At 55.0% G+C, this 26,641-nt stretch overlaps 1 protein-coding gene across 8 annotated transcripts in view; it reads right to left on the bottom strand.

Annotated features, from left to right (window-relative positions):
- The window catches only part of JUP (junction plakoglobin), a 32,118-nt gene extending 5,795 nt beyond the window's left edge, over positions 1 to 26,323 (bottom strand). The window contains exons 1-8 of one of the 8 annotated variants that reach the window (XM_016931821.3): positions 26,216 to 26,323; positions 11,255 to 11,470; positions 9,018 to 9,277; positions 8,569 to 8,807; positions 6,975 to 7,176; positions 4,517 to 4,661; positions 4,307 to 4,410; positions 2,579 to 2,917 (exon numbers count right to left, since the gene is read on the bottom strand). In XM_016931821.3, the coding sequence (XP_016787310.3) occupies positions 2,579 to 2,917; positions 4,307 to 4,410; positions 4,517 to 4,661; positions 6,975 to 7,176; positions 8,569 to 8,807; positions 9,018 to 9,277; positions 11,255 to 11,462 (1,497 nt within the window). In that variant the 5' untranslated portion in view covers positions 11,463 to 11,470; positions 26,216 to 26,323. Of the gene's footprint in view, positions 1 to 2,578; positions 2,918 to 4,306; positions 4,411 to 4,516; positions 4,662 to 6,974; positions 7,177 to 8,568; positions 8,808 to 9,017; positions 9,278 to 11,254; positions 11,471 to 12,155; positions 13,188 to 25,531; positions 25,720 to 26,131 lie in introns of those variants that run through there. The other 7 variants (XM_016931822.4, XM_016931826.2, XM_016931820.3 and 4 more) reach the window with 7 other exon arrangements.
- Positions 26,324 to 26,641: the final 318 nt, after the last annotated feature.

Below are 26,641 nucleotides of genomic sequence, written 5' to 3'. Positions count from 1 at the left end.
CAGGCGCCCACCACCACACCCGGCTAATTTCTTTGTATTTTTTTAGTAGAGATGGGGTTTCACCGTGTTAGCCAGGATGGTCTCGATCTCCTGACCTCGTGATCCACACGCCTCGGCCTCCCAAAGTGCTAGGATTACAGGCGTGAGCCACCATGCCTGGCCATGTTTTTTGTTTTTGTTTTCCAAGACGGAGTCTCTCTCTGTCACCCAGGCTGGAGTGCAATGAGCGATCTCAGCTCACTGCAACCTCTGCCTTCCGGGTTCAAGTAATTCTTCTGCCTCAGCCTTCCGAGTAGCGAGATTACAGGCACATGCCACCATGGCCAGCTAATTTTTGTATTTTTTGTGGAGGCGGGGACTTACCATGTTGGCCAGGCTGGTCTCGAACTCCTAACTTCAGGTAATCCTCCCGCCCCGTCCTCCCAAAGTGCTGGGATTACAGGCGTGAGCCACTGCGCCTGGCTCGTCTGTACTATTAAATTGTCTTAAATGTAGCTGGCGGATGCCCCTGCCAGATGGCTCCTGTGCCCGTTGACAAGACCCTCATCTATGGTAGCTTCCTCACTCTCTGGCACCAGATGCCACCTTGCCTTTGGCTGCCTTCCTTGTCTCTACATATAGATATACACACACACAAACGCTTTCCCCCATAACTCTGTCCCTTGGGTCTGCCCACCCCCTGACCCACTCTCACTTCCCCCACCTGACAGGGAAGTGACACACAGCTAGCTCTCTTCCACCCAGGTAGCCTCAAGAAGAAGACCCCACTCCTTCACACACCCAACTCCCTATGGGAGACGCTAAGCGTCCCCAGAATCCTCTGTGCCCTGTGTCTCTGTAGTGGCTCTCCTGATTTTCAGCAGGACACACGGCCATCTGGCTGGTGATCACACTTCCTAACCTCCTTGCACCTTGATGTGGCTGAATGACCAAGTTCTGGGGTGTGAGCAGGAGTGATGTGTGCCACTTTCTGGTGGCCGCTAGCCATCCCCAGTTCTCAGGGCTAGAACACATCCGTGGGGATGATACAGTCCACTCATTCGTGTGAGGACAACCCTCTCGTCTACACCCAGTGGCATAAGAAATGTGCTCCATGGAGCAGCACCTGAGAGCTTGTTAAAAATACAGAATTGGGCCGGGTGCAGTGGCTCACGCCTGTAATCCTAGCACTTTGGAAGGCCAAGGTGGGTGGATCACCAGAAGTCAGGAGTTCAAGACCAGCCTAACCAACATAGAGAAATCCCGTCTCTACTAAAAAATGCAGGAGAATCGCTTGAACCCGGGAGGCGGAGGTTGCGGTAAGCCGAGATCGCACCATTGCACTCCAGCCTGGGCAATAAGAGCAAAACTCCGTCTCAAAAAAAAAAAAAAAAGAAGAAGAAGAAATACAGAATTGGCCGGGCCTGGTGTCTCACACCTGTAATCCCCGTACTTTGGGAGGCTGAGGCTGGTGGATCACTTGAGTTCAGGAGTTCAAGATCAGTCTGAGCAACATGGCAAAATCCCATCTCTACTAAAAATACAAAAATTATCCAGACATGGTGGCATGCACCTGTAATCCCAACTACCCAGGAGGCCAAGGCAGGAGAATCACTTGAACCCGGGAAGCAGAGGTTGCAGTGAGCCAAGAATGTACCACTGCACTCCAGCCTGGGCAATAGACATTGTCTCAAAACAACAAAAAAAAGACATACAGAATGGCAAGCCCTCTGCAGCAGGCCTGCAGAGAGACAGAGAGACAGAGAGAGAGAGAGAGAGAGAGAGAGAGAGAGTGTGTGTGTGTGTGTGTGTGTGTGTGTTTTAGATTGTTTATTTGTTTGGGCTTTTTTTTTTTTTTTCCAAATGTTTTGTAAGAGATGGGTGTCTCACTATGTTACCCACGATGGTCTCAAACTCCTGGCCTCAAGTGATCCTTCCGCTTCCGCCTCTGCCTGCACCTCCCAAAGTGCTGGAACTACAGATGTGAGCCACTGCACCCAGCCTCCTGTTTTTCTTTTCTTTTAAGACACGGGTTCTTGCTCTGTCACCCAGGCTGGAGTGCACTGATGCAATCATAGCTCACTGTAACCTCCAACTCCTGTGCTCAAGTGATCCTCCGACCTGAGCCTCCCCTCCCCAGTAGCTGGGACTACAGGCGTGCACCACCACACCTGGCTAATTTCTGTTGTTGTTATTGTTGTCGAGACAGGTCTTGCTATGTTGTCCAGGCTGGTCTCAAATTCCTGCCCTCAAGCAATCCTCCTACCTTTGCCTCCCAAAGTGTTGGGATTACAGGCATGAGCCACCGTGCCTGGCCCTGGAACCTGCAATTTAATGAAACCACCCAGGGTACTCATGTGCATTTTGAACTCTGAGCTCTGCCCTAGGGGCTGGTAGAGCTACAAGATAGAAATCCCAATTCTGGAATTTTAGAGCAGAGCCATTGCTAAGGTCTAAACTATTACACGAGAGAGAAATAAACTTCTGTCTTATTCGAGCCACTGTATTTAGGGCTTCTTTGCTACAGCGGCTTTGCCTATACCAATACAGCACCTAAGCCTGCTGCAGGGAGCTCCTTCCCCTCGCCTAACAGCAGTACCTTGACCAGTGGCCACTGGTTGGGCTGGTTGAGCAGCTTCACGATGGCTGGGATGCCATAGTTGAGACGCACAGAGTTCTGGGCCATCTCGGCCTCAGGGTGGCGGCTAGTGAGGTGGCGCAGAGCGCAGACGGCAGGCTCCGTGATGTCGTCCTTGTCACCAGCACGCAGGATGGCATGGATGAGAGCCTCCACACCGCTGTTCTGTGTCACCAGCGTCTTGTTCTTGCTGTTGTTGCATGTCAGGTTGGAGAGTGTGCCCGTGGCACAGGTGAGGACGTTGACGTCATCCACACTCAGCTGGTTCACCAGAATCTTCAGCACACTCTCCAGGCCCTCCTGGAGGGCAAGGAAGGGATGGGGGAGTCAGGGAGCAGCCAACTCCAGGGAGCCTTCTCGAATATGTCCGAGGGGAGTGGGATGACCTAAAGGGGTCAGCCCTGCCTGTGTGTGCCCGGGAACTTTCATCCCTATGACCCGCCACACCCTGTGAGAGGGCGTTACTATCCTGTGGTGCAAGTGAGGCAATGAGGCTCAGAGAGGTTGGGGAACTTGCCCACAGACACACAGCTAGTGGCTGGATCTGAACCCAGGCTTGGCTCTAAGCCCCACATCTCTTCCCTCCAACTCATCAGCCTTTCCCTGGGGCCCTCAGACCCAGGCAGAACCCTCCTCAGGCCAAAGTGCGGTGGCCAAGGGAGGCCTCAAGACCAGGAGGCAATTGTTGAGGGGGCCGCATGATTCAGTGGCCCAGCTGAGCCATGTCTACTCGCTTGTCACCTTTCTGGGCCTTCACTGCTGCCCCACCACCCTGGGGCCCTGAGCCAAATCGATTTCCAGTAAAATCACTACCTCAGACGTCTATCTCACTTCTCCCAGGGAGACACGTGGGCCTTGTGGTGGAACAGAAAAACCCCAGCTTTGGGGACGGACAGTCCTGGGTTCAAATCCCAGTTCTGCCATTTACTACCTGTGACCATGGCCATTAGCTCCCCGAGCCTCAGTGTCTTCATCTAACCCACAGGGTCCCACACTCTAACCCCAGGTTGAATGAGCTACTGTCCACAAATGCCACGCAGAGGGCCAGCACAGGGTGGGCACTTGATAAACAGCATATTGCTAGGGGAGGCCTGGGGAATGGTTGTTGGAAGGAGGCACAGGGCACTTGCCCTGGAGCTGCATTTTTCCTTAAATTGTATTTTTAGTCATGGGGGCCTGTCTCTTGGTACACTATTGCTCCAGCCCAGGGCCCAGGTCAAAACTGTTCTTTTGCTGGATGTGGTGGCTCACGCCTGTAATCCCAGCACTTTGGGAGGCCAAGGCGGGTGGATCACCTGAGGTCAGGAGTTCTAGACCAGCCTGCCCAACATGGTGAAACCCTGTCTCTAATAAAAATACAAAAATTAGCCAGACATGATGGCAGGTGCCTGTAGTCCCAACTACTCGGGAGGCTGAGGCAGGAGAATCACTTGAGCCCAGGAGGCGGAGCTTGCAGTGAACCGAGATTGCACCACTGCACTCCAGCCTAGGTGACAGAGCGAGACTCCGTCAGAAAAAAAAAAAAAAAAAAAAAAGAGATGAGGGTCTTCAAGGCATTTCCAGCCTCAGTCACAAGGAAGAGAGATTTAGAGCCCCCAGTCCTCCCACGGTACCTCAGGTCAGATGCCCAGACAGGAGGCTGGATGGGGCAGTGAAGAGGTCAACCCCAGGCCCAGATACCTCCCTCACCTGCTTGGTGGCCACATCTGAGAGGTTGCGCAGGGTCCACAGGCAGTTCTGCACCAGGCGGGGGCTGTTGCTGGTCAGGTGCTTGCCCAGGGCCTGCATCCCACCTGGGGCAGGGATAGGGGTGCCATCAGCCACGGGGAGCATGGCTGACTGAGCCTGGCAGCTGGGCAGAGCTCCCACCCCAGCCGCCCTCAAGGCCATCATACTCACCAGCCTCCACAATGGCAGGCTTATTGCTGGGACACACGGATAGCACCTTGAGCACACGACTGGTGGTCCAGAGCAGCTTTTCATAACTGTAGTTACGCATGATCTGCACGAGGGCCTGGGGCCCACCATTGGCCAGGATGATCAGCTATGGGTAAAGAGGGAATGAGTGTGAGATGGACGGGGAATATGACAGGAACAAGGAAGCGCGGGGCAGGAGACAGAACTGTCATTACTGAGCTTCAGCTAAAGCACGAATAGTTCGTTTTTTTCTTTTAATGTATTTTTTTCTTTTTATAAAGATGGGGGTCTCACTATGCTGCCCAGGCTGGTCTAGAACTCCTGGCCTCAAGTGATCCTCACACCTCAGCCTCCCAAAGTGCTGGGATTACAGATGTGAGCCACCACACCCAGCCAAACACCCTAATAAGTTTTTTTGTTTTTTTTTTTTGAGATAGAGTCTCGCTCTGTCACCCAGGCTGGAGTGCAGTGGCACGATCTCAGGTCACTACAACCTCCGCCTCCCGGGTTCAAGCAATTCTCATGCCTCAGCCTCCCAAGTAGCTGGGATTACAGGCGTGTGCCATCACGCCCGGCTAATTTCTGTAGTTTTTGGTAGAGACAGGGTTTCACTATGTTGGCCAGGCTGGTTTCAAACTCCTGACCTCAGGCAATTCACCCGCCTCTGCCTCCCAAGGTGCTGGGATTACAGGCGTGAACCACCACACCCAGCCCACCCCAATAGTTTCATGACTGTTATGTAAGCCAAAATTTTGAAAAAGGGATAATACCCAGTGCTGACAAGGACATGACAAAACTATATGCACACCCATTACCAGTTATGGCACTGGAAATTAGTCCAATCCTTCTGGAAATCAATCTGGCCATTTGGGGAAAAGCCTAGAAGTGTTAAAAATTGATGAGAATTTTTTCCGCTCTTTGACAAAGGCTAGACATTCATTACAGCATTGTTTATAAAGGTGGAATAGGAGCAATCTAAATACCCTCCCTCAGAATAAAGCCTGAGGTCTCCACTTAATGAAATGCTATCTGTAGGCTGGGTATGGTGGCCCATGACTTTAATCCCAGCATTTCGGAGGCTGAGGCAGGAGGATTCCTTGAGGGTAGCCTGGGCAACAGAGCAAGACACCATCCCCACAAAAAATTTAAAACTTAGCCCGGGTGCTAACTAGCTCAGTAGTATGTTCCCATAGTCCTAGCTATCAGGAAGACTAAGATGGGAGGAATGCTTGAGCTCAGGAGTTTGAGGATGCAGTGAGCTAGGATCATGCCACTGCACTCTAGCCTGGGTAACACAGTAAGACCCTGTCTCAAAAAAGAAAGAAAAGGAAGGAATGGGAAGGAAGGAAGAAAGAGAGGAAGAGAGGGAAAGGAAAAGGAAAAGGAAAAGGAAAAAGGAAAGGGGAGGGGGAAAGGGGAAAGGAAAGGCAATCTGTCATTATTAGAGGGTGGTTTTGAGGACAATATAGCAAAAAAAAATTTTTTTTAAACATCATACAGGCCAGGCACAGTGGCTCACACCTGTAATCCTGACACTTTGGGAGGCCAAGGCAGGCAGATCACTTGAGCCCAGGAGTTTGAGACCAGCCTGGGCAACATGGAGAAATCCCATCTCTATAAAAAATTAGTTGGGGGTGGGGCACGGTGTCTCATGCCTGTAATCCCAGCATTTTATGAGGCCGAGGCAGATGGATCACCTAAGGTCAGGAGTTCGAGACCAGCCTGGCCAATGTGGTGAAACCTTGTCTCTACTAAAAATATAAAAATTAGCTGGGCATGGTGGCGGGCACCTGTAATCCTAGCTACTTGGGAGGCTGAAGCAGGAGAATCGCTTGAACCCGGGAGGCGAAGGTTGCAGTGAGCTGAGATCATGCCATTGCGCTCCTGCCTGGGCGACAAAGTGAGACTCCATCTCAAAAAAAAAAAAAAAAAAAGAAAGAAAAGAAAAGGAAAAAAAAAATTAGTCGGGCGTGGTGGCACACGCCTGAAGTCCCAGCTACTCTGGAGGCTGAGGTAGGAGGATCATCTGAGCCTAGGAAGTCAAGGCTGCAGTGAGCCCTGATTACACCACTGCACTCTAGCCTGTGTGACAGAGTGAGACCCTGTCTCAAAAAAAAAAAAAAAAAATCAGGCAGAAAACAGATGCAATATTGCAGATTGTTATGATGACAAGGATGTGTACACATCTGTAATCTGCCCACAGAACAGCTCTTAAGGAAGCACATTGAAATGACAATAGTGGCTATATGAGGATGAGTGATTTTTTTTTTCCTTATCCTCAAAATAATAATTCTGGGCAATTCAGTCACATGATGAAGCATGTATATCCGCACCTATATCTCATCTAAAAGGAGTAAGGGGGCAGCGGCCCAAGGCTGTGCAGGATAGAAGGTGGCGCAAGGGTGGGCTTCAGGCCTCGGGAGGGTTGGGGAGGGCCCACCTTGCTCTCCTGGTTGCCGTAGGCCAGGAGCTGCAGGCAGTCGGTGGTGATGGCCAGGAACTTGGGGTTGTTCTTGTTGAGCAGGGGGACCATCTTTTGCAGCCCGTCGGCCAGGCGCACGGCCATCTTGGCGCCCTCCTGGTACAGGAGCAGGTTGTGCAGCGTGGTGATGGCATAGAACAGGACCGACTCCACAGGGGAGCTGGGGGGGTGGGCAGGGGTTAGTACGCTGAGGTCCCAGAGGCCTGGCATACATGTGAGCCTGGCATGGGTTCCCACCTCCCCCAGGAAGCCTCCCCCCTACTGACGCCCCTCTGGAAATATCCCTTTGCTAAAATCTCATCACTCCTTGAGCCTGCCCTGCTCTTAAGCATGAAGCAAACAGCACCTCTCTTCTCCCAACTGGGACAATGACTCCTCCTGCTTCTGAGCCCCCAGCCCTGTGCTGAGCGCACAGTAGGTCCCCTAGACACTGATCCCTACTAGGTAACCACCATGTGGAAGGCCACATATTAGAGAGGGCTTGCAAGGAGTTTAGAGGGGAGTGAAATCAGTGTCTCCCCTTCAGGGAGCTTCCAGCCTGGCATGGGGATGAGAAATAAGGCCAGGAGCAGTGGCTCACGTCTGTAAACTCAGCACTTGGGGAGGCTGAGGCAGGTGAATCACCCTGAGGTTAGGAGTTCGAAACCAGCCTGGCCAACGTGGTGAAACCCCGTCTCTACTAAAAATACAAAATTGAGCTGGGCATGGTGGCAGACGCCTATAATCCCAGCACTTTGGGAGGCCAAGGGGGGCAGATCACCTGAGGTCAGGAGTTCAAGACTAGCCTGGCCAACATGGTGAAACCCCATTTTTACTAAAAATACAAAAATTAGCCAGGCATGGTCGTGGGTGCCTGTAATCCCTGCTACTTGGGAGGCTGAGGCAGGAGAATCTCTTGAACCCGGGAGGCAGAGGTTGCAGTAAGCCGAGACTGTGCCATTGCACTCCAGCCTGGGCAACAGGAGGAAAACTCCATCTCAAAACAAAAAAAAAAAAATAGCTAGGTATGGTGGCAGATGCTTGTAATCCCAGCTACTCAGGAGACTGAGGCAGGAGAATCATTCGAACCCAGGAGGTGGAGGCTGCAGTGAGCTGAGATCACGCCACTGCACTCCAGCTTGGGTGACAGAGCAAGGCCTCATCTCAAAAAAAAAAAAAGAAATGAGGCCAATCCACATTTTGTAGGGGGCCAGGAAACAGAAAGTTTGCAAGGGACTTTGCATTTGCTGTTCCCTCTGCCTGGGACACTCTTCCCTTCCTCTACACTAGCCAAACTCCACTCATCTGTCAGTCCCCTGCCATTAAGCGATTCCACCTTTGAGCAATCTCAATGCTCTTCTGCCATAGCCTGTGTCGTATCCTGATCATTAACCTGCTGTTTACATGCCTGTGTTCCCTGCTGGGCTGTGAGCCACCGAGCACCCGGATGGGATGTGCTTCTGCCTGGCACATAGTAGGTGCTCACTGGATATTTATGGAAGCTCAGGGAAGGGAGGGGAGAGGCCCAAGTGAGAGGGGGTCCTGGGCTCATGCAGTGAGCAGGGTTGGGTACCTGAGCATGCGGACCAGAGCAGGGATGCCACCTGACTTGAAGATGGCGAGCAGCCCCTCCCGGTGGTGGGAGAGGTTGTGCAGGATGCTGGTGGTGCAGCGGGCTGTGTCCAGGTCGCTGGTATTCTGCATGGTACGCACGACAGCGGCCACCAGCTGGGGCGAGCCCATCAGGGCCCGCCGCGACGCCTCCTTCTTCGACAGCTGGTTCACAATCATGGCCGCCTTGGTCACCACCACCTGGAGGGCAAAGGCAGGGGCGGGGACGTGAGCACTAAGGAGAGGCCGGGATACCCTTCCACAGAGCTGAGGAGGGCCCCAGTCAGACTCATCACACACGGGAGAGTCTGGGTCATAACCTCCCTCCACCCTTACAATGTCCCTCCCCTGAGGACATCTGCTCTCTCCCCTCCCTGCCCAGCCCCCACCCTAGCAGGGACCCTCACAGACCGGGTCCTCGTCGTTGAGCAGTTTGGTGAGCTCGGGCAGGGCGCGAGTGGCCAGCTCGGCATCGTCCTGGTAGTTGATGAGATGCACAATGGCCGACTTGAGCAGCTGGGACGGCTCGGCCAGTCGCTGCAGGTTGGTGGCCTGCCCCTCCACCTGGGTGGCCAGCAGGAGCGAGCTGTCCTCGCCTGACACACCAGGGCACATGGCCTCCCGCACCCGTTTGGCCCTGGCTGTTGTGGACATCTGGTACTCCAGGTCACCTGGGGGCCATGGGGACAGGGACTGAGTGCAGGCAGTGGGCTGGGCAGACACTGGGGAGCAGGGCAGGCCGCAGACAGCCCCACCTGGGTCCTCTGGGCTACCTCTTGCCCTGCCCAAACCCCCAGCACATGACTGGCCATTCTACCTCTCACCAGGGACCTTGGGGAAGTCACCATCACCTCAGTAATCTCTGTAAATAGGCCCCACATGTTCTGTCCATCACGGGAATTTTTTTTTTTTTTTTTTTTTTTTGCACACTTATTATGTGCCTGGCAGTGAATTCAATGCCCTGCTTATATTTTCTCACATAACCTGACAACGACCCTGCAAGGTAAGTACTATCACTGGCTCCACTTTACAGATGGGAAAACTGGGCACAGAGGGGTTATAAGGCAGCCTGACTCAGGGGCCCAAACCCCTACTCTATTCTCCTCCCTTACCCATCAGGTCTGTTTTCAACCCTGAAATCTCAGGAGTCTAATTACACCCTCATCATCCCCAACGGTAGCAATCCTCCCACTATACAGGCAGGCAAACAGAGGCCCAGAGAACCACCAACATCACATCTCACAGCAGATCAGAGGGAAAGTCAGGGCTGTGGGTTCAGAGAGCAGGAGCTGGGTCCTCAGCTGAGACGTCAGGTTCCTCTCTAGCTTCCATCCCCTGGGTGGGTCTGGGAGTCCCACAGGTAGGTGCCCAAGCAGCCACACCCTGGCAACTGTCCTGATGCCCCCAGGGAGAGGGACGCAGAGGTTCCACCCTCTAATTAGTCGGGAAGGAGGAGACAGCTGCATGGCTTTCCCACCTGGATGCTGTACTTTTTGCTACCAACACAGTGCCTGGCCCTGCCAGCCAAAAGGCCCCCTGCTACCCCTACCAGCTGTCAGGGAGGAGACTGGCATGCGAGGGCTGAGCTCCATAGAGCCCCACCAGCCACAGTCCACTCACACTACTCCCAGCACCCACAGCCCACCCCCTGGCATGTTCAGGGCCCTGGAGGCACCTGTGGCCAACAGTTCTAGGGCCTGGCTACTCCTCTCTCCCAGAGGGGCAGGGGAGGCTTGGGCTGGCGGGGCATCCCCATCCCGGACTAAGCCCCAGAGCTGAGTCAGTCACTCATCCCACAGCCTTGGCCTATCTGCAGGTCAGCAGCAGAGGCCTGGTCTCCCTCCAACCCCAACGAGGGGCCCTCAGGCTTGACACCTACACCCCTCTACCCAAAGGGGAATCCCTGGGGGTTCCTGGGGGCTACGGCCCTGGCTCTCCCACAAACGTGAGGCTCCTGCAGCCAAAGGGCTGTGTCCTCCCTGCCATCCATGGGCTCCCTGAGAGCCATAGTGATACCTCCTCATCAGACTCTTTTTTTTACTATTTTTTGAGACGGAGTCTCACTCTGTTGCCCAGGCTGGAGTGCAGTGGCGCAATCTCAGCTCACTCCAACCTCTGCCTCCTGGGTTCAAGCAATTCTCCTGCCTCAGCCTCCCAAGTAGCTGGGACTACAGGTGCATGCGCCACCACGCCCGGCTAATTTTTGTATTTTTAGTAGAGACGGGGTTTCACCATGTTGGCCAGGCTGGTCTCAAACTCCTGACCTCTGGTGATCTGCCCACCTCAGCCTCCCAAAGTGCTGGGATTACAGGCATGAGCCACCGTACCCAATGTCTTCATCAGATTCTTAGGTTCACAGAAGGCAAGGACTATGGCTTTTCCTTCAGACTGGAGGCACCCTAAGGGCAGGGACTATGCCTTCCCTCCCTACTGATGGTTCACAGAAGAGGATTCTGTGACCCTCCCAGATGCAGCACCCTGAAGTAGCTGCACCTCCTCCTTCAGACTGGGTGGGCCCCTAGTTAGCATGAGCTGTGCCTCCTCCCTCAGACCAGAGACCCCCTACAATCTGCCTCCTTTCACTCTGACCTCTCTCCAGGACCCAGGCAGGTTTTCTGCCCCATGCAATAGTCCCCAGGGGTTCTGACCTTGGCTGGGGGGCACCCCCTGGGTGTAAGTGGTGGTTTTCTTGAGCGTGTACTGGCGCCCGCAGGCCTCATCCTCCTCCATGATGGCCTTGCTGCTGACAGAGGGCACGCAGGTGTTGGCGCCCGAGTGGATACCCGAGTCGTAGGTGTATGTCTGCTGCCACTCAGTCACCTTGATAGGCTGCTCCATCAGGTTCATCACCTCCATCGTGGCTACTGGGGGCACAAAGGAGGAAGTCAGGAAGCAGGAAGTCACCTGGCCCAGCCCCCAGCTTCAGCCCATCACCAAGCCCTGCCTGTCTTCCCACATCATCACCATGGCCCCAGGGATTTCAATGAGGATGCAGGCTGGGGATGGGGGGAGTGCCCAGAAGGGCACCAGGCCCAGGGAGGGGCTGCCCATGATGAGATACCCTGGGAGCAGTGAGCCCCAGGGGTGCAGCTGTGTGTATGTCCTGGGCTTGCATCTCTGACCTCTCAGGGGGATGAGCCCCAGGGGGTAGGACAGTAAAGGGCCAGCTGCCGCCAGAAGCCCCTGCTCACGCACCTTGCTGCCCTGACCCAACTCTCCCAGGGGCAAGAGAAGGCACTCAGGGCTTCTAGCAGCTTCTGAGGTCCCCTGGGCCCACCCTCAACTACTGGGGCTCCCTGGGAAAGGCTGCAGGGAGGAGGCACCCAAGCCATTGGGCAGGAAACTGGGTGGGGCAGGGAAGCGGTCTGACAGGTTTCTCTGGAGCACCCCAGGCTCCCTCAGAGACTCCAGGATCTGGCTTTCCTACAGGTTGGGCAGGATCACACATGGCCCTGAGGTCCAGACCCTAAGGCCCCCTCTCTCCCAGCCCTCCCAGTCCCTAGACGCCTCTTTGAGTCCCACAGAGCAATTCAAATCTCAGCTACTCACTACTGGGGCAGTTCCTCTCCCCACAGAACCTCAGTGTCCTCATCTGTAAAGCGGGGTCACGCCACCTCCCTCAGAGGTGGTTGCAAGGACCTGGTGCATAGCAGGTGCTCAGAGGCCACGGCCATTATCATCAGCACTGCCTCTCCTCCAGAAGTGCTTCCTCACCTCCTGGTCTCCTCGAGCCCAGGCTAGGGATCTGGGGTGGGGCAGGCCTGTGGGTGGTCACTGCCGTCAGGAACCCCTCTCTCTCTCTGCAGAGGTTTAGGCGCACCTGAAGGTTAATGAGTAGCAGGGCCGTACTTTGTACCAGGGAGGTGAACTTCCCACTTGGTCTGTGTTTGGCTCCACTGTCCTGGGAACTGACCTGCAGAGGTCAGAGGCTGCGGGGAGAATGGACGCCGTGATCCCATGAGGGCCTACTACGAGCCAGACCTTTCACAGACACCGTCATGCTCATGGGCGGGTTTCAAAGCCCATGCACTGGTCCCCCGCGTACAGATGCAGAAACTGAGGTTAGAAATGGCAGAGCTGGGACTGGGACCAGGTGTGAGGGCACCAAGGTCTGTAGTCTTTGCACATCCCGGCGCAGCCTCAGTGAGTAAGCAGAACTCAGGCTGGTCCACCCATGAAGCCAGGCAGCACCCGGGTTGTCTCACTGTGATGGGGACCAGGTGAGGGTGGGGTGGCTGGGGCAACCTGGCCCCACCCCAGGAACAAAGATCACCAAGGATAAGTCTTCCCTGTGACTGCCCCAGTGCCGCCCTGGCCCTCCAGGAGGATGACGAATGGTCCTGCAGGTCTCCCAGCCTTTTATGGCAGGCAGCCGTGAGCACACCCGGAACAGGCAGAGGCAGGGGCCAGGCCAGCTCCCAGCTGCCTCCTTCCTCTCCTCCCGCAATCCCTAGTGACTCAGAGTTTCAGGCTGATTAAACAGAAGCAGTCCCGCAACCTCAGACGGCAGACCCCAGACGACAGGCTCGGGCCGCCAGATGTGCACAGCTGCTTCCCAGGCATTCGAGAAAGTGTAGCTATTTCAGGAGGAGCCCCCCCGATCAGCCCCCTTTCCACACGCACCCCTTCCCCACACCCCTTCCCCAGCAACAGAGGGGAATGGCCACTGGCAGGAAACAGGGGCAATGGTGGGGGGCGGGGGGCGGGGTGCTCGGAGAAGGCAGACATGGGAAAACCCTACTAAAATCCTGAGCTCCTCCTGCTGTGCCGCCTTCCCCAACCATTTCCCTGCCCCAAGGGCAAGTCCCAAGAGAGAGCAGAGGAGAGTTTGGAAGAGAAGCTGCCCCCAGGAGAGAAGGAAGGTGCAAGTGTACAAGTAAACACAGTAGCAATAACCCACTGAATGCCGCTCTGCTGGGCTCAAGGCTGAACGACATCTGGACACTGCTGGACATCTGCAGCTCTGGTCAACAAACACACTGCATCCCAGCCAGAGGGCCCTCCTGCATAGACAGTGCCTAACCCTGGGGCTTCTCAGCTAAGGGAGAGGGAAGCGGGCCTCACTCCAAACAAGGGTCACCCCTTGCCGGCCTCACATCTAAAGGGACCACCACAGTCAAGCTGAGGAACTTCCTCAGCAGGCCCCTCACCACCCCCACCAGCCCAGGTCAACCGCCAGGAGACTGCTGAGGGCTAGACAGCTACCCAGGGAGAGACAGAAGCCACAGGATGCCATGGGGGGGTGGGGGGGTGGACGCACAGTGGCCTTTATTATTATGTGAATCTCATTCTTCCCTCAAAGCAACCCTGGCAGATGTTTTATAATTTCCAATTTCTTTCTTTCTTTCTTTCTTTCTTTCTTTCTTTCTTTCTTTCTTTCTTTCTTTCTTTCTTTCTTTCTTTTGAGACAGAATCTCTCTCTGTCGCCCAAGTTGGAGTGCAGTGGCATGATCTTGGCTCACTGCAACCTCCACCTCCTGGGTTCCAGCGATTCTCCTGCCTCAACCTCTCAAGTAGCTGGGACTACAGGTGTGCACCACCACGCCTGGCTAATTTTTGTATTTTTAGTAAAGACCGGGTTTCCCCATGTTGGCCAGGCTGGTCTTGAACTCCTGACCTCAGATGATCCGCCCACCTCGGCCTCCCAAAGTGCTGGGATTATAGGCTTGGGCCACTGTGCCTGGCTTTATTCCCAATTTCTAGGTGAAGAAGCTGTGCCTGCACACTGAGAAAATGGCAGCACTTGTGGTAGGAACAGCATCCAGTCCACTAGACAAGCCTGGGTGGAGCTGAGCCCTCTTGCCAAGGGGAGGAGGGGACCAAGGTGCTTGCAGATGGAAGCAGAGCACCCGGCTGCAAATCAAGTGTCCCAGGTTCGGGCGCGGTGGCTCACACCTGTAATCCCAGCACTTTGGGAGGCCAAGGCGGGCAGATCACGAGGTCAGGAGTTCAAGACCATCCTGGTCAACATGGTGAAATCCTGTCTCTACTAAAAAAGTACAAAAATTAGCCAGGCATGGTGGTGTGCACCTGTAATCCCAGCTACTCGGGAGGCTGGGGCGGGAGAATTGCTTGAACCAGGGAGGTGCATGTTGCAGTGAGCCGAGACCGCGCCACTGCACTCCAGCCTGGCTGACAACAGAGCAAGACCCTGTCTCAAAAAAAAAAAAAGAGTCCCAGGTTCTAGTCCCAGCTCTGCCACAAACTTGCTGGGTGTCCTTGTGTCCCTGGACCTCAAAGGAATGTTGATGTCTAAGATTCTAGAAATAAAAAAACAGGATTCCCACAACAGACAGAAGAAGGCTGGGGGTGGGCAACGTCAGAGTTGGGAACCAGTTCAGAGAGAGGACACACTCCAGAACTCCTCCTGAGGAAGGGGTCACGGGAGCTATTCCTGCAACAGGAAGGCTGGAAGTCAGACCTCAGGCAGGACTGTCAACCAGCCCCACCCTTCTCCTTACCTACTGCCCAGGAGAACAAGGGAACTTCTCTCACAAGAAACAAAAGTGCTGGTTTTACAGTTCCCAGGGTGGAGGGGGCCACACCCAGTTCAGTCTTGTCCCTCTCCACCCTGGACCTGGAGTCAGACCTCCTGCAATGCCCCTGGACAGAGCCAGGGTGGAAGCGAGAGAGACAGACGCAGGCCCTGCCCACTCATCCCAGCCAGAGACGGGCAGGGACAGAGACAGGGCGAGTTTCTGAGTTGAATGGGGGGCCTTTGTTTAGAGCGTGCTCTATTGTTAGCAGCACGGGAGGAAGAAGCCAGATCAGAGACTGTAGGGACAGCCCAAGGACAGGAAGAAGGAAGACGGGCCCTGGAGAGGGGGTGCAGAGGACCCTTCCCCATGGGGCCCACACCAGGTAAGTGTGAGCAAGTAATAAGGCTAGACTGGGTGCACCCCTACCCTTCTTTCCTGCCTCCTCCTCTGCGCAGCCAACCCAGAGGGCTGGCACCGGGCACCCTAAATCCAAGACTGACCTGGCAGTGTGGCCCAGCCCTGACATTAAAAATAGCCCCACCAGAGCTACACCAGGCTCCTTCCCCAGCCGGCACCTGCCGAGGACAATCAGCAATGGGCACATCTAGGCTGGGTTGCAGGGCACCAAGTGCCAAGACACCTGGAAATAAGGACAGGAGTGGGTTACCCCAGAGGCCGTGCTGGAAGCAGACTCAGAAGCATTGCATTTGGGAACAGAGGAGCAGGGCGGAGCAGGGCAGGGCTGGGTCCCCCAGAGGTTCCTTAGGCTAGAGGCCAGCACCCTGTGCAGACACAGGTCCCCAGGCTCAGACAGCGACAGGGTGAGCACAGGATTCTGAGTGAGGAGAGGGGCTCAATTTCCTTAAGCCTCATTTTCTCATCTGTAAAATGGAGATGATCAAGTGACTTCTTTTGTCACTGTGACTCTGGAAGCCCTCTGTCCACAGGAAAGGCATGCATTCTCATGCTAGAAGAACAAAGAGATGGCAGAGGAGGCGGAAGCCAGCTGGCGCAGTGGCTCGTGCCTATAATCCCAGCATTTTGGAAGGCGGAGGTGGGAGGGTCGTTTGAGCCCAGGAGTTCGAAACCAGCCTGGGCAACATAGTAAGACCCTGTCTCTACAAAAAATAAAAATAAATTAGCCGGGCATGGTGGCATGCACCTGCAGTCCCAGCTACTCTGGAAGCTGAAGCATCACTTGAGCCCAGGTGATTGAGGCTGCAGTGAGCCAGGATCATGCCACTCCAGCCTAGGCAACAGAGCGAGACCGTGTCTCAAAACAAAAAGGTGAGGGGGCCAGGCGCGGTGGCTCACGCCTGTAATCCCAGCATATTGGGAGGCCAAGGTGGGTGGATCACAAGGTCAGGAGTTTGAGACCAGCCTGGCCAACATAGTGAAACCCCATCTCTACTAAAAATACAAAAAATTAGCCAGGCTTGGTGGTGGGCACCTGTAATCCCAGCTACTCGGGAGGCTGAGGCAGGCGAATCACTTGAACCCGGGAGGCGGAGGTTGCAGTGAGCCGAGATCGCACCAATTGCATTCCAGCCAGGGATACAGTGCGAGACTCTGTCTCAAAAAAAAAGAAAAATAATAAAAATTTAAAAAGACAAGAGCTGGCACAGAGACCTGTCGGGCAAGGTGGCTGGCAGTCTGTCTGGGGGAGCCCTGGCTGCTTTCTCTGACCCCTGAGATGGGGACTAGGTAGGGAGCTGCCTCCCAGGCCCTGGGGAGGTCAAGGGAACATGGCTGAGGAGAAGGGGAGTGGAACTTCGCTCACGCCAGGTGGAGACACTGGCTGCCCCATGCCCAGTCCATGCTGCTTCCTGCAGCCAGGGGCAGCTGCACAGCCAGGCGTGAACATTCCCCACATAGCAGTCCCAGGGGGAAGCTGGGCTCAGCAGGATCTCCAGCCCCCACCTTCCCCACTCTGTCCCTGGCTCCTGCTGAGGTCTGGCCAGCAGTTCCAAGCACAGACACAGACTCTAGAAAGTCCAGAGAGATGGACATGATGGCTTCCCTTGAGGGCCTGTTTCCCTCTCAGGCTGGGGCTGCCCAAGGAGGCCTCTCCCCTCTGGCTGGCAGCTCCAGGACGGAACCTCCTGCAGACTACAGGTTCTCTGGCAGACACTGTGGTCTCCATCAGCAAGCTGGTCCATTCCAAGAGGGCAGAACTGAAGCAGGAGCTGTCAGACAAGCTGGTCTTAGGCTTCCGGAGGAAAACCCTCACTTCCAGTCTGGAGGGCAGCCCAGGCTGTGGCCTGAGGATGAGCTGGGGCCTGGGGGAGGCTCAGGCCTGCCGACCCAGCTGCTGTTTATTTTCCTCCTTCTGGGCTCCTTCCCAAAGCAAACAAACCCGGGTGGGAAAATGAAGGGGATTTGTAGGAGAGGGAATTTGCCACAGCCAAGTGGCTCGACCCAGGGACCTCTATGCTCCCCTGGAGAGGGCTCCAGCTGGAGCTCCGTTCCCTGCTGGTGACCCCCGTGGGCAGATTCCCAAACTGGCAGATGACCCCAAACCGGGACTCCTGGGAATGGAAAAACACTTCACCCCACACCAGGAAACAACAACAAAAGGTTGACGTGTGTTGGTGACGCAAAATACACAAGTACTCCCATTCCACTGCCTCCAACCACCACCAGTGGGGCTTGGGCAGCCTGGGGTATAGGGGCGGCCCACTTCTCAATAACAGCAGTTCCGATCCCAGCTGACTGAGGCCCACTCCCTGGGGTGTGATTCTGCAAGGATCCCTACATATAACCCTCTCCTGGGAAGATCCATCTGTTTATTGTACAACACATGCTGGAAAACCAGGATTGGAATAAAGTTTTGGCTAAAATCTGTTACTGTAGGCAGGGTGCAGTGGCTCACCCCTGTAATCCCAGCACTTTAGGAGGCCAAGGCAGGTGAATCCCCTTGAGCTCAGGAGTTCCAGACCAGTCTGGGCAACATGGTGAAACCCTGTCTCTACAAAAAAATGCAAAAATTAGCCGGGTGTGGTGGCATGTGCCTGTAGTCCCAGCTACTTGGGAGGCTGAGGTAGGAGGATCGCTTGAGCCCAGGAAGAGGAGGTTGCAGTGAGCTGAGATCTGCACTCCAGCCTGGGCAACAGAGTGAGACCCCATCTCAAAAAAAAAAAAATGTTACTATATACAGGGGATGAGCTCATCAAGATCAAGGCTAAAGAACAAAAGGATGTTGCCGAGCACGGTGGCTCATGCCTGTAATCCCAGCACTTTGGGAGGCCGAGGCGGGCGGATCACGAGGTCAGGAGATCGAGACCATACTGGCTAATACGGTGAAACCCCATCTCTACTAAAATATAAAAAATTAGCCGGGCGTGTTAGCGGGTGCCTGTAGTCCCAGCTACTCGGGAGGCTGAGGCAGGAGAATGGCATGAACCCAGGAGGCGGAGCTTGCAGTGAGCCGAGATCCTGCCACTGCACTCCAGCCTAGGTGACAGAGCGAGACTCCGTCTCAAAAAAAAAGAAAAAAAGGATGCTAAGAAAAGAGGAAGAGACTTGGCTGGGCGTGGTGGCTCATGCCTGTAATCCCAGGACTTTGGGAGGCCGAGGCGGGTGGATCACAAGGTCTGGAGTTTGAAACCAGCCTGGCCAACACGGTGAAACCCCGTCTCTACTAAAAATACAAAAAACTAGCCAGGCATGGTGGCAGGTGCCTGTAATCCCAGCTACTCAGGAGGCTGAGGCAGGAGAGTCGTTTGAAACCAGAAGGCAGAGGTTGCAGTGAGCTGAGATTGTGCCACTGTACTCCAGCCTGGGCAACAAGAGCAAAACTCCGTCTCAAAAAAAAAAAAAAAGAGGAAGAGACCTTAATGAAAGTTGCTTTTTAGGATTATGGGCGATTTTTTTTCTTTTCTCTTAAACTTTTCTAAACTTCCCAATTTTTTTTTTTTTTTTTTTTTTTGAGACAGATGTCGCCCAGGCTGGAGTGCAGTGGCACAATCTTGGCTCACTGCAAGCTCTGCCTCCCAGGTTCACGCCATTCTCCTGCCTCAGCCTCCACAGTAGCTGGAACTACAGGTGCCTGCCACAACGCCCAGCTAATTTTTTGTATTTTTTAGTAGAGACGGGGTTTCACCATGTTAGCCAGGATGGTCTCGATCTCCTGACCTCGTGATCCGCCCGCCTCGGCCTCCCAAAGTGCTGGGATTACAGGCGTGAGCCACCGCGGCTGGCCCCCAGTTTTTTTTTACAATGATCAGATATTACTTTTTTTATTTTCTTTCTCTTTTTTGAGACAAGGTCTCGCTCTGTTGCCCAAGCTGGAGTATAGTGGCACAATCATGGCTCACTGCAGCCTTGAACTCCTGGGCTCAAGCAATCCTTCCGCCTCAGCCTCCCGAGTAGCTAGGACCACGTGCACATGCCACCATGCTTGGCTAATTTTTTTTTTTTTTTTTAAGAGATGGGGTCTTGCTATGTTGCACAGGCTGGCAGGCTGGTCTCAAAGTCCCGGCCTCAAGCAATCCTCCTGCCTCAACCTTCAGAGCGGTTGGGATTACAGGTGTAAGCCACTGCCCCAACCAGATATTACCTTCTCAATCAAGGAAGAGGAGGAGTCTCCCCTAAATAAGCAGCTTATTGATTGCCAAGCCCCTGTCCCAACTCTGCTCTGGTCCCTGCTACTGTCTCCATAGTAGGGAAAGACACAGAAAGCTGAGCTTCAGCTGGGCATGGTGGCTCATGCCCATAATCCCAGCACTTTGGGAGGCTGAGATGGGACAAATGCTTGAGCTCAGGAGTCCAAGACCAGCCTGGGCAACATAGCAAGACCCTGTCTCTACACAAAACTTTAAAAATTAGCTGGGCATGGTGGTGCACACCTGTGGACCCAGCTACTTGGGAGGCTGGGCGGGAGGATTGCTTGAGCCCAGGAATTCAAGGATGCAGTGAGCTGTGATCATGCCACTGCACTCTAGCCTAAGGGACAGAGCGAGTCCCTACCTCAAAAAAAGGAAAGAAGGCCGGGCACAGTGGCTCACGCCTGTAATCCCAGCACTTTGGGAGGCTGAGGTGGGTGGATCACTTGAGGTCAGGAATTCAAGACCAGCCTGGCCAACATAGTGACACCCCCATCTCTACTAAAAATACAAAAATTAGCTGGGCATGGTGGCGCATGCCTGTAGTCCCAGCTACTTAGGAGGATGAGGCAGGAGAATTGCTTGAACCCAGGAGGCAGAGGTTGCAGTGAGCCGAGACTGCACTACTGCACTCCAGCCTGGGCGACAGAGCAGGACTCCATCTCAAAAAACAAACCAAAAAAAAAAAGAAAGAAAAGAGAAGAGGAGAAGGGAGGAGGAAAGAAAGCTGAGTGCCAAAAGCGGTGGCTCACGCTTATAATCCCAGCATGTCGGGAGGCCAAGGTGAGTGGATCACCTGAGGTCAGCAGTTCAAGACCAGCCTGACCAATATGGTGTTACCCCGTCTCTACTAAAAATACAAAAATTAGGCCGGGCACGGTGGCTCACGCCTGTAATCCCAGCACTTTGGGAGGCCGAGGCGGGTGGATCATGAGGTCAGGAGATCGAGACCATCCTGGCAAACACAGTGAAACCCCGTCTCTACTAAAAACACAAAAAAATTAGCCGGGCGTGGTGGCGGGCGCCTGTAGTCCCAGCCACTCAGGAGGCTAAGGCAGGAGAATGGTGTGAACCCGGGGGGCGGAGCTTGCAGTGAGCGGAGATCGTGCCACTGCACTCCAGCCTGGGCGACAGAGTGAGTGAGACTCCGTCTCAAAAAAAAAAAAAAATTAGCTGGGCGTACTGGCAGGCGCTTGTAGTCCCAGCTACGCGGGAGGCTGAGACAGGAGAATCACCTGAACCCGGGAGGTGGAGGTTGCAGTGAGCCAAGATTGTGCCACTACACTCCAGTCTGGGTGACAGAGTGAGAGACTCCATCTCAAAAAAAGAAAAAAGAAAGAAAGAGAAAAAGAAAGCTGAGCTTCCTGCCCTGTTGGCCCCAAAGGCCAAGATGCCAGGAGGCTGAGCAAAGGGGAGTGGTCCATGAGCTTTCCCTTCAGGCCTGGCAGAGGAAGTCGCTTCACAATGAGGTATTCCATGTCCCCAGACTCAACCATGTCCCAGGAGAGGCCGCTCAGCGTCACTTGCAGGAACACAAGCCCTGGTGACCTGCCCAGCCACACTGCTTGCTTTTCCTCTTCACAGGGGTCACAGGACCAGCTCACAGATGCCTTTCCCTCTCACTGCCAGGTTGCTCCTCTCCCAAAAGATACAAATGAGGAGTCTCCCCAAAGGGCAGCAATTCCTGTCTGGCCTCCCTGCCGGACAGGATGGCCCTCATCAGAGAAGAGTCAATGCTGAGTCTCCACCTCTCCCTCTTATTTCTCAACTCAAGATTTCATCTTTAGCAGGCAGAAAGCCCCTCCTCCTGTCTAGACTGCGTCCCTTCAGTAAGTGCATCGGGCCTGCAGCTCTCAAGTCCTCGGGGGAGATGGAAAAACTGCAACCTCATGCTCTCTTTGTAGTAGTCAGTGGGATGGGGTTCATTCTGTTTTCTTCTCTGTCTCAAGTCCCATTAGCCTTCTCCACGATCGATAATCCCCTTGCCTGGGGTCCCCGCCTGCCCTCAGGGAATCCAGAAGCGCGGCAGTGACAGGTTCAGTACTCCGGCTGCACCATCACATAAAGAGAACCCATTTCCCAGACCCCAAATCCAGGCCCATTCTGGTGTCAGATGTCCAGTTGGCAGAGACACCAGAACCAGGCAGGTCTGGAGAACAATCTGACACCAGCTCCTCCCTAGAGGGCCAAGGCTCTGGCTGACAGGCAGCACACATGACCCCCACCTCCATCACCAGAAAAGCCCTCCCAGCAGCTGCCTATCTCAGGTCTCTTGGGCTTCAGAGCAGAGGACAGCCAGTTCCCCATCAAGAGCAGCCTGGCAGCACTGCCTCGTCCACTCCAGCAGGACATTAGCCCAGGCCTAAATCAGACTCTTGTTTCTCACCACTCCCCACAGGGCAGCACCCCTTTATCTTGGCATAGCCCCAGCCCCCAGCAAGGCAGGCAACTCCCACTTCCTACACATGAACAAGCCCAGAACAGCCATGGTTCTACCTAACCCAAGCTAGGAGGCAGCACAGCTTTGACCCCTGCCTCCTCTTTCCCTCTCAACCTCCCCCCAACACTCACCACAGCCCTGGCCTTGGGGAGAAGCCGCTTCCACCGGAAACTAAAAATCAAGCCACTGGGGAGATTTAAGTGGGCTGGTGGCCAGGACAGGTATCACCCCCACCTACAAAACCTGCCCTACATTCACCACTCACACATGCCTTCGTGGGCCCTTCTGAATTCTCTTCTCCCCAGTCAGGCAGAGGCTCTCAAAAGGGGGTGCAGAAAAATCCTTTCCACTCACACCTGTAATCCCAGCACTTTGGGAGGCGGAGGCGGGCGGATCTCCTGAAGGTCAGGAGTTCGAGACCATCCTGACCAACATGGTGAAACCCCATCTCTACTAAAAATACAAAAATTAGCCTAGTGTGGTGGTGCATGCCTGTAATCCCAGCTACTCGGGAGGCTGAGACAGGAGAATCACTTGAACCCAGGAGGTAGAGGTTACAGTGAGCTGAGATCGCGCCACTGCACTCCAGCCTGGGTGGCAGAGCGTGACTCCATCTCAAAAAAAAAAAAAAAAATCCTTTCCAGAGCTGCATGGGGCAATACAGCAGGATGGGTTCTGGGCTTGGAATCAGAGGACCCAAACATCAGTCTTGGTGCTGCTTGGGTCTCGCTGTACAACCTTGGGGAAACTACTTAAGTTCCTTGAGTTTCAATTTCCTCCTCTGTAGAAAGCGAATAATGATACGCGCTTTTTTTTTTTTTTTTGAGTCAGGGACTCACTCTGTTGCCCAGGCTGGAATACAGTGACACAGCTCACTGAAGCCTTGACCTCCCTGGGCTCAGGTAATCCTCCCACCTCAACAGTCCCAGTAGCTGGGACCACAGGCATGCACCACCACGCCCGGCTAATTTTTCTATTTTTTTGTAGAGACAGGGTTTCTCCATGTTGCCCAGGCTGGTCTGGAACTCCTGGGCTCAATCAAGCAGTCCACCCTTCTGGGCCTCCTAACGTGCTGGGATTGCAGGTCTGAGCCATCCAGCCTGGCCAGCCATAAGGATTAAGTAAAAATAGTTAATGAAAGTGCTTGGTTTGGGCCAGGTGAGGTGGCTCACGCCTGTAATCCCAGCACTTTGGGAGGCCGGGGCGGGCGAATCACGAGGTCAGGAGATCAAGACCAGCCTGAGCAACATGGTGAAACCCTGTCTCTACTAAAAATACAAAAATCAGCCGGGGGTGGTGGCACACGCCTGTAATCCTGGCTACTCAGGAGGCTGAGGCAGGAGAATCACTTGAACCCAGGAGGCGGAGGTTGCAGTGAGCCTGGGTGACAGAGCGAGACTCCATCTCAAAAAAAAAAAAAAAAAAAAGAAAGTGCTTGGTTTCTGTAAAGTCTTACCTTGATCTTGAGTTACCGTTTGTCAAGTACTTACTGGGTAGATAGGTATTAGTATTCCCATTTTGCCAAAGAGGTCACTGAGGCTCAGGTAATGAGAGACAGAGCTGGGTCTCAAACCCAGCTCAGTTCAAGCCCAAAGCCCTGTGCTCAGAACTGCCCCACTGTCCCATCTCTCCAAATAAACAGTCCTTCTGTAGACTAGTCAATTGACCCATCTCACTCTAAGGTGGCTCCAGGATGGGAAAAAGGTTGGCAGCCCTAGCCCGACCTTTTTCGTTCCTATGCACTGCATTCTCAAAGCCTCGGCCCTGGCAGCCCAAACAGAGGCTCCAGAGGGAATGGGGTGGAGCCAGGGTGCAAGGGAGGGGTGGAGTGGGGGTGGGAGGGCTCAAGTCACCCAAGCTGGGGCTTGAGCTAGCAAGAAATGACTAACTGGGTCCTACCTTCTCCTCCTCCCCCGCGTCCCCCAGTCCAGTCAGTGGCCAGTTTTCACCAAGCACCTCCTAGCAGTACTTCCTCAGTATTATCTTTTCATCACAGCCACAAACCAGATTAGCTAAACTAATCATTTAGCCAACATAATTACAATGCCCTCCCCTCCTCCACCTTGGCACAGAGAAGAGGGAAAGCAGGTTATTTTTGCCCAAATTCCCTGCTCCTGTTGCTCCCCAGAGGTGCAGAATCCCATCCCCCGGCAGAAAAGGATCTGAGTTCCCACACTGACTTCCCCCTAGCACAGGGCTGAGCGTGATCCCCACCCAGGATAAAGGGGCTGAGTCTGGGCCCCCAGCCTCACTCCCCCATCTACAACAAAGAAAGAGGTGGTAGACTCTTCCCCTCCAAGCACTCTCGATCCCCGCCCCCCACAATCTTTCTCCCACCCCCAGGACTGAGAGAGAACCCAACTGTTGTATTCTCTCTCTGTTCCCCAACGAGGCTGGGCTGCAAAAAGACCACACTTCAGATTTTTTTTTTAAACCGGGGTAGAAACCCTGATCAAGATCCCCAATTCTGGGTGGGGGGGGCGGTCTCAGGAAATTGGGAGCAGGGAAGGCAGGGGGCCCGATGCAGCTCTGCCTGAGAGAGTCTAGCATTGAAGAAACCTTCCCCCAAAAAGCCTTCCTGCGGTCTCACTTTCCCTGTCAAATTCTTTCAGGAAAGCGGGTGGGAAAGGTCTGTGCAGGCCTCCAGAAAGCATGCACCTTCATAATTCAGAAATCAAATGGAAGGCAAGTCCCACAGCCTCATGCGCTTCTGCCTCAATAACCAGCCAGCTAAGTAATGTGGGGGATGGGGTAGAGGGAAAAAAAAAGACAAGAACAACCACTCCCCCCACCTTCCTCAGTTTGGCCCAGCCCCGCCCCACCCCCATTCCTGGGGAGGGGGCAGAGCTTGAGAGACAACCACTTACGCAGGCCTTGTCTGAGGGGGTGTGGTGGTCCCAGGAGGCAGGAAGAGAAGGAAGAAGCTGCTTCCCCTCTCAGCACTTTCCACCCCCCAACTCGGCCCCTACCTCAGGCCCCTAGGGCCCAGCGAACAGGATGAATGTGGGGGCAGGGAAGACAGGGTCGGAGCGCAGGCACCGGCCCAGGTTCAGCCAGGGGCCGGCTGGGGGAAGGGGTTTTGCACCAGGAAGGACCCCCTAAGCCTAAAGGAAGTTTTGGGCAAGGAGACGGGAAAACCCCCAGATAAAGCTGCTGTGAATACTTCCTCCTGCAAAGTTTGTTTTGGGTGATTTTTTCCAACAATAAGAGGTTAGAGAAGACGGGTCCTGTTCCCCTACCAACACTCTGGCAGCCACAGCTACTGGAAACTGGGCCAGGTGACCCTGAATTCTTCATCCGTGCACAGACCCCACCCCCCAGACCCCAGGGCGAGCCACGGGTGCCAGACACCAGCTGGACACTGAGCCGAGCCCTGCACCCCCCACTGTCACTCCATCCCACCTCCGCTGAAGAAGCCAGAGCCGGGCTCCCACCGGCGTGGAGGGAGGCGCCGCAGGTAGTATCGACGAGGCTCTGGGAGCTGGAGGGCAGGGCCTCTGGACTCCGTGCGCTCACCTGCTCGGCAGGTGGGGCCAGAGTCGCTGGGAAAATGTGCGCTCGGCCCCCACAGTTGGGCAAGCTGGGCGCAAACAATAGGGCCCCACCCAGGCCTGGGGGAGTAGGGAGGGAGGGAAAGCGAGGATGACGCGTGGGGTGGGGTGAGGGTGGCCCCAAAGAGACCAGCGGCAGCAAGTTTCCCAAACGGTAAATTCCTGACTGCAGCGTGAGCCCTGGGACGCAGTCAAAGCAGAGCAAAGTCTCCCCCGCCAGCTCAGGGCGAGAGTCAGGGACGCGGCGTCGGGCGAGCTGCGCGGGCCCCGGGGGAGGCGCGACCCCGGAGGCACCTGTCCGGATCCCTCCCCGCCTTGCTCAGATCTCTGGTTCGCGGAGCTCCGAGGCGCGCTTGGCCCGAACCGCGCGACCCCCAAGTCGCCGCGCCCAGGACCCCAGCGCGCCCCCTGCCGCCGGTGCAGGGTGGCGCTCGATGGCACCGGCCCTCACCTGCCCAGGGACGGCTGGGACCGGCCCCGCGGCCGCTCGCCACCCCTTCTGTCCCCAACGATACCTGCCCCCGATAGCCCGCACCTGAGTATGGGGCCTGACCGGGCCGGGTCGGGGTCGGGCCGGGGTGGGAGCCGGCGCGGACAGCGAACTGAGCTCGGCGCGGTCGGGCGGCGGCTGCTCCGGACTCTGGCCAAGGCAGCAACTCAGTAACCGAACAAAAGGCGAAGAGACCTGACAGCCAAGCCACGCCCCTCGCCACCTCGAAGCTCCGCCCCCGGGGGAGACGCCCACCCTCTGGTGCGAGCTCACTGGCTATCTCGCCTGACTGTCTCATGGAGGGGCGGAGCCTCGCCTCCACTCCTCTTCCACGGCCGCCTCTGTTTATCCGCTTGCCATTGGCCCCGGGGACTGCCAGTCGGCTCTAGGGATGGACTCTAACTTGAGGTCTCATCCTAACATTGCATCTATTGGCAGATAGAAAGTTACTTCCTCCTGATTGGACAAGGC

The sequence above is a fragment of the Pan troglodytes genome, chromosome 19 (genome assembly GCF_028858775.2).
Source record: "Pan troglodytes isolate AG18354 chromosome 19, NHGRI_mPanTro3-v2.0_pri, whole genome shotgun sequence".
In the NCBI taxonomy this organism is placed as follows: Eukaryota; Metazoa; Chordata; class Mammalia; order Primates; family Hominidae; genus Pan; species Pan troglodytes.
The sequence above is the reverse complement of the archived record's forward strand: the minus strand, read 5'-3'. Positions and strand labels throughout refer to the sequence as shown.